General features: G+C 39.8%; 1 protein-coding gene across 1 annotated transcript in view; it reads right to left on the reverse strand.

Moving 5' to 3' along the window:
- The window catches only part of cfap58 (cilia and flagella associated protein 58), a 117,854-nt gene extending 105,282 nt beyond the window's left edge, over positions 1–12,572 (reverse strand). Inside the window, exons 1-6 of the mRNA XM_063009699.1 lie at positions 12,463–12,572; positions 11,027–11,305; positions 10,441–10,589; positions 9,403–9,559; positions 5,523–5,717; positions 3,906–4,043 (exon numbers count right to left, since the gene is read on the reverse strand). Coding sequence (XP_062865769.1) covers positions 3,906–4,043; positions 5,523–5,717; positions 9,403–9,559; positions 10,441–10,589; positions 11,027–11,305; positions 12,463–12,468 — 924 coding nt within the window. The 5' untranslated portion in view covers positions 12,469–12,572. The remainder of the gene's footprint in view (positions 1–3,905; positions 4,044–5,522; positions 5,718–9,402; positions 9,560–10,440; positions 10,590–11,026; positions 11,306–12,462) is intronic.
- Between the last annotated feature and the right edge of the window lie 713 nt (positions 12,573–13,285).

A 13,285-nucleotide genomic window follows, 5' to 3' on the forward strand; every position in this document is an offset into this window, starting at 1 on the left:
GGTCATGTTCTACACTGGTTACATTCATGACATGACAAGTAGTTACAGGTTACACATGATTCATCAGTTCAAGTTCCAATTCACCTCACTTATTGTCTTTGGACTGTGGAAGGAAACCAGAGCTCCCAGAGGAAACCCAGACATGAGGAGAACATGCTAACTCCACACAGAAAGGACTTGGACCACTATACCTGGGAATTTAACTCAGGGCCTTCCTGCTTTTACATGGCATTAATATGGAGTTGCTTATATATTTTTTGAAGCTTTCTCCCCTTTGAAAATGCTTTCTAAAAGATTTTGGAGTGTATCTGTGGGAATTCTTTGCCCATTCATCTGAAAGAGCATTTGTGAGGTCAGACATTGATGGTGAAAGAGAAGGCCTGGCTCTCAAATTTCGTTCTACTTCATAACAAAGGTGTTCATTGGGGTTGAGGTCAAAGCTCTCTGCAGGCCAGTCAAGGGATTAATGTGTCCATATACTTGTGTCCTGCATTCAAATAGTTTAATAAACCTGCATCAAAAATGTTTCCTAAAATGTTTGGCCACACCTGATGTCTGATGTTTTAATTTACTTGCTTTCTTTATTTACACTATATGACCAAAAGTATATAGACACTCTTGCTTATTATTATGTTTTTTTCACCACTATTACCTTTAACAAGTTTGTAAAATTAATTCTATAAAATAAATGACTTGCTTTAACTTTGTGGCAAATGTTTTAGAAAGGCCTTTTCTGTTTTAGGATGGTTTGACTAGTTAAAAAAAAAACCCAGTGGCCTGTGCAGATCTCTGACCATGAAACATGGTCAGAGATGTCCTCTCTTCCAGCAACAGTGCTTGAACTCTCAAATGCTCTTTCGACTCAATGAGCACAAATTCTCATACATACACTCCAAAATCTTGTGAAAAGCTGCTGTGGCCACAAATGTGGTTCCAACATGAACCTCCAACATGAACCTCCAACAAGTTTATGGTCAGATGTCCACATACTTTTGGCCACTGGGTGTATTTCATAGGCTTTTTTGCATGTACCTCAACCATCGTATTTTATTTTTTATTTATAGCTCGTATACACTGCTCTCTCTCTCACTCTCTCTCTCTCTCTCTCTCTCAGAGGAATAATTCACAGCACTGGTATAAAATGCTAGGACTCCTTTTTATGCTTTGAGCTGACCGGAGAACATGACCTCTACTAAGCCTCTATATATCACATCCAGCAATGACTTGTATGCGTTTTTTATATGATATTTTTTTTACATCCCTCTCGGTGGTAAGACAAGTCAGATGAAACATTTAATCCTAACAGAATAGAACAGAATAACAAACATCTGTTCTCTGCCTTAAATCTAACAACGTCTCGACGTATTGTCATCATTCATCATCCATTGCTATTAATTGCTTCACATAAAACTCACATAAAACATAATTTAGCACTCACAGCAAGAAGGTCCTGGGTTCGATCCCCAGGTGGGGCAGTCTGGGTCCATGTGGATTTTCTCTGGGTGCTCCGGTTTCCTCCCACATTCCAAAGACGTGCAAGTGAGGTGAATTGGAGATACTAAATTGTCCATGACTGTGTTTGATATAAACTTGTGAACTGATGAATCTTGTGTAATGAGTAACTACCGTTTCTGTCATGAATGTAACCAAAGTGTAAAACATGATGTTAAAATCCTAATAAACAAAGAAAACATAGCTTTAAAGATGTGCAATCCATTTCCCAGTTTGGCATCTTTAATTGCATTTCAGTTCAAGAAACAGTGCAGACTATAGTTAAATGCTAATTCTTAACATAAGTGATTGTTAGTAGTATTGAAGGAATGAGGTGTGGATTTGTTCGCCAAGTAAGAACATCGATTGCTTTAATCACAGAACTCGTTCTGAAATCATTAAGAGCTTTCTGTCGTCTTTTCTACAAATTACTATCAACAAATAAGAGTGATGTCATTCAGACAGTCTTTATTAACAGTATCTGCTGTGTTCAGTGCTGAGGGGTTTGCATTACAAAATATATTGTTATTCTAGATTTAGGCTGTTCTGCTAATTAAAAGCCAGAAAATAAATCTGGAAATTAACTAAGATACACATTTAACAAGCTTCTAAAGTACAAGGCAAGTTGTTATTTTAAAAAGCAAGGTTACATCGAGTCATTTCTGTGGTCTTGCAAATCATTATGTGTCACGTTATATGAGACTACTTGAAAATATCTTAGTGGAAGCATGGTGGCACAGTGGGTAGCACTGTTGACTCACAGCAAAAAAGGCCTGGCATTCAGGGTCCTTTCTGTGTGCAGTTTGCATGTTCTCCGTGTCCACTTGGGTTTCTTCCAAGGGCTTCGGTTTTCACCCAGAAGTCCACAAGACATGCAGTGAAGCCAGTTGGAGCTACTAAAAAATTGCCAGCGTGAGTGTGTGAGAGTCTGTGTGCGTCCTGTCCGTGGTGTCTCCTGAACGTCACCCAATTAATCAGACCCACTTTGACCCTGACCAGGGTAAAGCAGTGTTAACATAGACAATGAATGAAGGAATATACACCGATCAGCCATAACATTAAAATCACCTCCTTGTTTTTTCACACACTGTCCATGTTATCAGCTCCACTTACCATATAGAAGCACTTTGTAGTTCTACAATTACTGACTGTAGTACATCTGTTTCTCTGCATGCTTTGTTAGCCCCCCTTTCATGCTGTTCTTCAATGGTCAGGACCCCCACAGGACCACCACAGAGTAGGTATTATTTGGGTGGTGGATCATTCTCAGCACTGCAGTGACACTGACATGGTGGTGGTGTGTTAGTGTTTGTTGTGCTGGTATGAGTGGATAAAACACAGCAGCGCTCATGGAGTTTTTAAACACCTCACTGTCACTGCTGGACTGAGAATAGTCCACCTAAACTTGTTGATACAATGTTGAAAGCATATAATTTATTTCTAGAATTGATTTTATACACCTGTTAGCAATAAGTGTGGCTGAACCACCTACATTTATAATTGGAGGTCAGGGCATCCACTCAGTTCCTCCACACAGTACATTCTTGATGGACCGGGCTTTGTGCTGAGGGGTATAATCATGCCGGAATAGAAAACAGCCTTTCCCAAACTCTCTATAATATAATTACTTTTTATATAATTGGCATTTTTACACCTGTTTCCAGTGGGTATGGCTAAAAACACATGAACACCTGAGGGTTTATTAAGACATAACCAGTGGCCTGCACAGAGCCCTGACCTCAGCCCCACTAAAGAGCCCTAGAAAGAACTGGAACATCAGTTAAGGCTTTATTGACCAACATCAGGGCCCAGACATAGAGGCTGTTGTTGTAGCTAAAAAGGTTACATAGAGGTCACTTTATTTTAATACCATTCGTGTTCATGGTCAGATGTCCAAATACTTTCGTCTAAATAGGGTATTTCTGATGACGTGATACATTCTGTTGGAAATGTATTTGAATTTTTACTTCTTTATGTATCGGGGCGGCACGGTGGCTAAGTGGGTAGCACTGTCACCTCACAGCAAGAAGGTCCTGGGTTTGATCCCCAGGTGGAGCGGTCCGGGTCCTTTCTGTGTGGAGTTTGCATGTTCTCCCCGTGTCTTTGTGGGTTTTCTCCGGGTGCTCCGGTTTCCTCCCACAGTCCAATGACATGCAAGTGAGGTGAATTGGAGACTCTAAATTGTCCATGACTGTGTTCGATATAACCTTGTGAACTGATGAACCTTGTGTAATGAGTAACTACCGTTTCTGTCATTAATGTAACCAAAGTGTAAAACATGACGTTAAAATCCTAATAAACAAACAAACTTTATGTATCAATGACATATTTAAAATTCAGTCCTTATTTACATCTATATCTGTGTGTGTGTGTGTGTGTGTGTGTGTGTGTGTGTGTGTGTGTGTGTGTGTAACCTTCAGATCAGATGCTTGCTGATTATTTTCGAAGTTGAGCTGCTCCAGGCTGAGTGTGTGATGCTCGTTCTCCTGCTGCAATTTGGTGTTGCGCACTTGCAGCTGCTCCAGCTCCTTAGCAGCTCTTTCGTTCAGGATCTGTCACACACACACACACCACCACAAATTAAAAACATGCCTCAATGGGAGCGTGTGTGTGTTGGCATGTTCTCCTCAGAGAAATGTAAGTTTGTCTGACTTTTCAAAGCAGAGAGATTTTTTTCTTATGAAGCAGGTTATTTAGGAAAGCCATTTTTTATTTTTTTTATTTTTATTTTTTACCCTCTTTTTTCCCCCAATTTTTATCCCCCAGTCTAGTCGTGTCCGATTACCCTGAATGCGTCCTCTGTACTGATTCGAGCCTTCACCGCTGACTGAGGACACCTCTCAACTGACATGCGCCCCCTCCGGCACGTACAGTCAGTACAGACTGCATTTTTCACCTGCACGAGTCGAGTTCATACACTTGACGGGCACTGTGTACGGAGGGCCACACCCCCATCAGCATTATTCCTCAGCCGTGTGCAGGCGCCATCAGCCAGCCAGCAGGGGCCGCAGTCGCACCAGTTATGAGCACCTATGATCCGACTTTCTTACCCTCTAACTCTGAACAACAGCCAATCGTTGTTCATGCAGCCGCCCAGCCCAGTCGGAAAGGCAGTACTTCACCGCTGTGCCACCTGAGCGGCTAGGAAAGCCATTCTTGGAGTTCATATCAAGTTTATAAGTCATTAATTCATTTATTTATTTGTTTATTTTTGCCAACCTCGAGGTGGGTCGGGCACCACTTGGAAACAACGGGCACGAAGGCAAGGGCACACTCTACCCAAACACCAGTCCATCACAGGGCAGCCAACACACTTTTACTTATGTTATTAATTTAAGACTAGCCAGACCCATGCAAACAGGGAGAACAAATTAAACTCATCACAGAGTTCAGAGGCAAGGTTCAACCATAAGCTCCATGACTAGTGTTGCTGTAGGGCATCCAGAACTGAAGCCGACCATTGGGCTGCATTTTGTGTGCTGATCTCCACAACCGCTGCCAAGCTGACTCAAACCTATACACCAATGAGCCATAACATTAAAACCACCATGGACCCCACACGTCCTCTAAATATACCCATTGGTATCTGGTATCTGGTATCAGGACAGATTCCTCAACTTCTGTATGATAAGAGGTGGATTGTCCTACAGTGAATATTTTTTTCATCTCTTCTATGGGTGTCCAGATGTGTTCACACAATTTTGAAGAAAACATGATTCTTTGAACCAGCTGATCTTCCATTCCTCCATTGTTCAGATGTCCAGTAGGTGATTTTAAATAGTGGCACTTTCCCACTAGCCTGACCAATCAATGCCGCTCCATACACTAAGGTTTGCTTACTGTGTCATGAGACATTCACCTCATCATCAGCATTAAAATGATCTGCAATCTGAGCCACAGTAGCGCTTCTGTTGGTCACTACCAGATACCCTAGCCTACCATCGGTCCTGCTGACCATCTAATCCTAATTCACAGCCACAGTACCCCAGTAACAAAAGAGCACTGGTCAGGAACACTGGTCAGGATCTCACCTTCTGCTCACGCAGCTGCTGCTCCAGCCTCTGCTGCTCGTCTTTGGCTCGCTGGCACTGTGTGTTCAGTGATTTGATCTCGACCTGCTGGGCTTCGATATCAGCATGCAGCTCTTTTACTTCTTTTTCCAGCTTCTCTTTGCGCCGGGTCTCTCTCGAGCACTCGTTCTGCCGCATCTGGATGTCCTGCTCCAGCTGAAAGCACAAAGTGTATCAACAGCTCTCAATAAAATCCCCACATGAAACTTTCAAGCATAAAATTTACAAAAGTAACTGCCCCCTTCCTGATTGCCTCTGTAATTGCATATTTTTAACACTAAAGGATTTCCGAGTACTAAACAGGGCAAAAACTATTTATTTGGTTAGCAGTGGTTAGCTTTTTGCTACCTTTACAAGAAATCAATTTTGTCCTAGTTTGTTTTGTATTGTGGCATCACAGCCACTGACTTTAGCTGAGGTTTTGTTGTTGTTGTTGTTTTTGGGGGGGGGGGGGGGGGGGGATTACTAATACTACTATTACTAATGTAATAATAAATGTAATCTCATTATATGTCAGGAATATGACTTTAAAATTATTTATTCCTTCTGAGTAACCACAAGAGTGGGCGGGGCACCAAATCTGTGAACAGTGGGCAGTGAGTTCCTGCCATTCTAAAACATTCCAACCAAACTCACTCACTCACTCACTGTCTTAACTGCTTATCCAGTTAAAAGGGGGGAGGAAGGGGTGCTAGAGCCAATCTTTTCAATGGGCACAAGGCACACAGTAACAACCTGGGGCCGCCAGTCCATCGCAGGACAGACACACACACACATACACCTATAGGGCAATTCAGTGTCTCCAATTAACCTTACTGCATGTTTTTGGACTGTGGGAGGAAACCTGAGCTCCCGGGGGAAACATGCAAACTCCGCACAGAAAGGACCCGGACTGCTCCGCCTGGGGATCGAACCCAGGACCTTCTTGCTGTGAGACGATAGTGCTACCTACTGAGCCACCGTGCCGCCCTTCCAACCAAACTAACAGGTTATATATATTTGAATATCCTTATATTGGGAGGGACATTATAAGCATGTTGTGATTACGGCCTTGATTTGGAACACAACAGCTCTTTTCTGCACCATGTGCCGCCTCGTTCAGTAAGTGTCATGCTGGAAGGTTCAATTCTTTTGTTGTATATTCACATTCTTAATTCTCTTACATTTTAAATTGTACTCGCTACTCGGTACTTTCCCACACCTATTGTAAAAAGCACACTGCCAGTGGACCCTCAATAAGTGAATACACACGGTATGAAATGAAGATCTGGAACTGTAAATTTAAATACAATTAATGACTGGGGCAAATTTTGGTGGTTTGAACTTGGTCTCTTAGTTCTATTAAAGGAAAAATATCACTGGCCCAGCATTAAATTTAATTCTAAAAAATTGTGCACTGAGGCTCTATTCTGAGATTAGGTTACAGTGACTGTAATGCTACTTATGTTAGCAATAATCCTGGTGCTTTTGAGTTATGCGTCTAGAAAGCTAATATGCAACCATAATTTTAATTTAGTGTTTAATTTCAAAGACGCCTTTTTCATTTACTGCCCTGTCCTCTTGGATAATGTTTAATATTTACTATCCGTTGGCTTTAACTCGGTTCAGAAACAGTGCCTGCTGGTGGAATGCTGCTTTGCTTTATGACTAGGAAAACTTATTCCACAGTTTGGCAGTATTTATTATTTCATCTGCACCAACCTCTGCAGTCAGCAAATCGACAGAAGGAATTTGTGCACGCTCCAGCGATTGTTTAAACCCAAAACATTAGTTCCATTTGCCACATATCATTTTTCCCGGTTACACTGAGACTGTAAAGCTCATTAATGTAAGCCTTGGCCTTGGTTTTATGGAGAGATATGGCACCCTTGTTGGTGCCCAGCCTGGAATAAAAAACATATTCTGTTTTGCTTACTGAGCACGCTGGCGGGGAAAATTGATTGGATTCTTGGTGTAGCTGTACAGGATGGAGCTGACTAAAATCCAGATATAGAATACAGAATAAAACCAAAACAAAACTGAATATCCTGCATTTATATCCAGTATCATGGACGTGACCTGGGTTTTAACTTTCAGCTTTGTGCAGGGTCATGCATCATGTGTTCATGTTCTATCCTGGTCAGGATCACAGTGTTTCCGAATTAGACGTGTTATTGATTCATTGATAACTGATAACCGATTTCAAAAACATATGATATTAAAACAGAGTGACCTCTATGTGATCTTTTTTTATTAGCTATAACAACAGCCACTCTTCTGAGAAGGCTTCTCACAAGAATTTAAAGTATGTCTGTGGGGAATTTGTGTGGCATTTGTATGGCGGAGCATTGATGTTGGTCAAGAAAGCCTCAATCGATGATCTGGTTCATTTCAGAGCTCTTCAGTGGGGCTGAGGTCAGGGCTCTGTGTAGTCCACTGGAGTTTCTTTAAATCAAGCGTTCTTCATGTAATTATACAGCTTGCTTTGTGCACAGGGGCTCAGTCATGCTGGCTCAGTCATGCTTCCCTACTGTTGCTACAGAGTCAGAATCATATACATTCTCTTTTATAATTGAAGATCCTTACGTTTTTTGCACGTATTTTGTATAGTTGTTAGGCTTGTTTTTGGAAAACTAATTATTGTTTCTACACTCACTGTCCATTTTATCAGCTCCATTTACCATATATGAGCACTTTGTAGTTCTACAATTACTGACTGTAGTCCATCTGTTTCTCTGCATGCTTTGTTAGTCCCTTTTCATGCTGTTCTTCAATGGTCAGGACCACCACAGGACCACTACAATAGTCCAGCAACCAAAAAATATCCAGCCAACAGAGCCCCGTGGGCAGCATCCTGTGACCACTGATGAAGGTCTAGAAGATAACCAACTCAAACAGCAGCAATAGATGAGCGATCGTCTCTGACTTTACATCTACAAGGTGGACCAACTAGGTAGGAGTGTCTAATAGAGTGGACAGTGAGTGGACATGGTATTTAAAAACTCCAGCAGCACTGCTGTGTCTGATCCACTCATACCAGCACAACACACACTAACACACCACCACCATGTCAGTGACACTGCAGTGCTGACAGTGACCCACCACCTAAACAATACCTGCTCTGTGGTGGTCCTGACCATTGAAGAACAGGGTGAAAGCAGGGTAAAATAGTATGTAGAGAAACAGATAGACTACCGTCAGTAATTGTAGAACTACAAAGTGCTCCTATATGGTAAATGGAGCTGATAAAATGGACAGTGAGTGTAGAAACAAGGAGGTCGTTTTAATGTTATGGGTGATCGGTATATATATATATATACGTATATACACACAGTTGTATAGTTATCTATTTACACATTTTATTCATATGCTTATTATTATTATTATTATTGCTATTATGTATATAGTACTATGTACATAAATATAATTCCATATATGTAAATAGCTATAGTTATAATTATATATTAATATTACTCATAGATATAATTTTCGCATAATGCTACTATTTGCACTTCTGGTAGATGCTAACTGCGTTTCGTTGCCCTGTACCTGTACTGAGCAATGACAATAAAGTTGAATTTATCTATCTATCTATTTGTGAAATACCTACATTTAAATTAAGTAAATATGACTATTTTGTAAGCTGATGCATGTGTTTCTGGTGTGACTGTGACTTTGTGCACTTTTGGATGTTAAAAGTTAAAAAAAAAAAAAAAAGAAAGAAAAGAAAAGCCTGTGGACGTAACCTCATCAACACTCTTATCTGCCCCAGTGAAATAATTATTGATTTTTTAAGACTGAATCTAATATTGCTATAATCAACAGTACACTTCCTAAGCAGTAAACAATAAAACTGAAATACCTGCATGATAGTCTCATCAGCGGTCGATTTTGCTGCCTCCATCTCCTGCTGAGTCGTCACGGCCTTCGTGAGATTCTCTCGAAGTGTCACCACCTCAGAAAGCAGTTTGTCTCTCTCGACTGTTAGTTCTTCCTTGATTTTCAGTAGATCGGTCATACTGCAAAACAAAATCTCATTTAAAGCTCAGTCTTACCTAAGACCTGATGCATCAGTCAGTGCTACAAAACTGTGGCCTTGCCTTACTGAACAAATATATACTGTATTCTGTATATGAAAATATAGGTATTCTGAAATAAGAGAGACAGAAATAAGAGCCAGAATATTATACAAAAAAGAAAAACAAGTGCCTAATTACTTTTGTTTCTTTCATATGCTTTCAGTAAATACATCCACCATGTCAGTGTCAATACAATGCTGAGAATGACCCACCACCTAAATAATACCTGCTCTGTAGTGGTCCTGTGGGGGTCCTGACCATTGAAGAACAGCATGAATAGGGAGCTGATAAAATGGACAGTGTGTGTAGAAACAAGGAGGTGGTTTTAATGTTATGGCTGATCGGTGTGTATACATACCTACACACACATACAAAAATATACATATACACCCATCTCTTGTGGAGCATAGTGCAGGAGTGTCTACAGTAGTTACAGTTCAGATTGTGTTTGAATTGTGTGTATTGTAATGTAATATGAGAACACAGCTAAAGTAGTACTAGTGTGTATTGCGGTGCATTATAAGCCTTCAGAGACCAATAGCTGCCTGGTTCAAAATGTTGATAGCTTTAAGGTCAAAGCTATTCTACAGTCTTGATATCCGTGCATAAATAGTCCTATAACGCCTCCCTGATGATAGGAGATCAAACAGTTTATAGCTTGGGTGACAAGAATCGTTAAGAATATTGATAGTCCTTTTTAGTAGATGTCCGCAAGGAATGGTAAAGATCCTTTGCAGGACTGTGTGGTCCAACACCACACAGCTAAATAACTGCAATATTTTAGTGTGGTTTCTGTAGTGCATTGGTAACCACCTGCTTACCTCTGCTGTTGGGTTGTGGATGATCCAGCATCTTGTTCCACCAGTGCAGTCAGATTTTCTACTTCCTGCTTTAAAGTCTTAATGGTTTCTTTAGCCCTCAGCTCCTTTTCATGGGCCGCATCAACCATTTTCCAAGCCTTCTCGATCTCCTAACCAGAGAGACTTATGTTAGCAGCCAAAGTTATTGGCACCTTTATGTGGACGTTTCAATAAACACAATTGGCTGTGTCTGAGGAAGGAAAGGTCAGACAGGATTTCTCCTTAGTGCCTGATCAAGGCACTAGCACGAGCAGTGGAGGAACATAGGGTATAGCTTACTACTCGTATGCATTATGGTTCTCTGTGAGACCCCAAAACTGGCCATTTCTAATCTGTGATGGAGGTGCAAGTGACAGAGGAACAGTAAAATGTACATCAAGATAATTCTTCTACTTTATTATTGTACTTCTAATACAGGATACTTTACAGAAGAGTTGGTTTTGCTGAATGATTTGAGAGGATACACATCTTTCTAAAGCATTTTTCACATAATGAAAAGGTTCTATACCAATAAAAGTTATTTTCCAAGCAACAAATTGTACTGTACCTTTTTTAGTGATGTTATAGTGGTCTGGTCTTCCTGAGACAGCTTCAAAGCTGTGGCCAGTTTGAGAGAGTTGGACGCAATCTCTGCATTCAGCTCGTGGCATTTTTTCATCAATCTGTTTTTGTTTTCATCTGACTTCTTTAGAGCCTTGGTGAGCTTTTCATATTCCACTCGGAATTTCTCCAGGCTCTTTTCCCCCACCAGCTCATTCAGAACCTCCTGAAACTCCTTCTCTAATGCCTCAAATGAGTTCTCCTCTTCTGGAATCTGCACCTTCTCCTACAACAAAATAACAATGGCCTTACAAATTCAGATACATTAGCTTAAATGTTAATATAATTCAGTTATTCACTTATAGGGGGCTCGGGTTCAAATCTCATCTGTGCTACTGCCCTACTAGGTGTCTATACAGACATTATTAGCTATGTCTAAGGAAGCACGCTAAAGCCCTGTGATGGACTCGTGCCCTGTGTTTAATTTAGAAAATAAAACAATATGCTGAATGTGTAAAAGCTTTAACATGCCAAGTTATATGTTTTACAGTGGTACCATGTAACTCAACGTCCCCTTAACTCAAAATATTTTCAACTCAATGCCCTTCGTCAAGAAATTTGTACCCTTAATTTATTTAATCTCTAATTAACAATGAACAGTCGCTTTGTTCAGCGCTCGGCTTGAGCGGTGCGGTAAAACGTCATCAAAGTGGCATATGAGACGAAACTGCCTTTGTGTGCAATAACCGTCGGATTCACTCTGAAAGCTCCACATGTATCACTGTTTCACTTTTAAACTTGTGTTACAGCTTGGAGTTCTGAGGAATTGTAAGAATCAGCTTTTTATTTCATTTTTTTTTTTTTTTTTTTAGTGTATACGTGTCAAAAACAACCCAATTATTTTACATAAGCCTAAAATATATGCAAGTCCATGGGACCATGGAACGCATTAACAGGTTTCCCATACATCCTTATGGGAAAAAATATCTTAAAACTCAACGTCTTTTAAACTCAACGCCACCTCAACGCCACTCCCAGAACCAATTGACGTTGAGTTTCAAGGTACCACTGTATTTATTTGTACAATTGTGCAGAATTGTAACTGCAAAACATGTGTAGACTTTATGTGGCCAGGGGTGTCCAAAAAATAATAATAAGTCTATAGTATTATTTTATGATGATGATGATGATGATGATTATTCACTGCAATTAATTATTTTACTGCAATGTACAATTTGGTTGGTTTAGTCGAAATGTAATGGTATATTTTAACATATAGATTTATTTTATGATGATTTTGATTTCATAATAAGTTTAAAACTTGGATCAGCCACAACCATGCAGTTCTATATTAATGTTATGTAAGAACTGCTAGGCCACTTTAAATTAAGCAGCAACTCATGCGTTAAATCAACGTTAAAGTTTAAAGCTTTCTGATCTTACCTCCATTTTGCTTCGTTTCTATGTTTCTTCCAAAATGTTTATTTCTTTATTAATCTTTAATATTCACACTTTATGAAACATGGATCCTCGCTCAGTGGCGCTGTTGTTTAAACGCGTCCTATGTTGCCTGGCAACGCCAGATGCTCCGCCTCCACGAACTACCCCCCCCCCCCTCCACCCCCCACCAGTCACCTCTTTGTATGTGCACCCTACATAGCTCACTACATAGCGCACTAGTTCTTAGTGATTCTTTGCTGTTCAAAAATCAAAATAGAAAGAATAGTGTTTAAACACCCGGCTCACTTTTAATATCCATAACGCGCTACACTAAAATAATTCCTAAATAATGTAGAATAATGTAGTGTAGTATAGATAGAGCAGTTAAAGTGTGCTTTGGAGTGTCTAGAGAATAGGTGATGATGTGCAATTTAGGACACATCCTAAGCATTCTGTGCATTGTTCAACATTCTTTGTTTTATATTATTTTATTCACGTAATAAACAATTTATTATATTAAAAATAGAACTATAGCAGAATATAACAATGTAACAGTAGATATTTATCGCGTCGTGTTTTTGTATTTATTTTTTATTGTTCTTTACACTAGGTGGCAGCTTCACACAAATCATAGAGTAGATGAACATGATTTGATCCAAAACTTTTTAGAAACCTTTGGAAAATAAAGCTCATAATTAAATCAACGTATAAACACAATATTTACAACAATTACAGAATGGTAAAACAAAAAAAATTATTATATACGTTTAATTGCATTTTTTCCAATGTAATTTAGAATCTGTAGTACTTCCCACATATATAGTCT

This window comes from Trichomycterus rosablanca, chromosome 15, assembly GCF_030014385.1.
Source record: "Trichomycterus rosablanca isolate fTriRos1 chromosome 15, fTriRos1.hap1, whole genome shotgun sequence".
Lineage (NCBI taxonomy): Eukaryota > Metazoa > Chordata > Actinopteri > Siluriformes > Trichomycteridae > Trichomycterus > Trichomycterus rosablanca.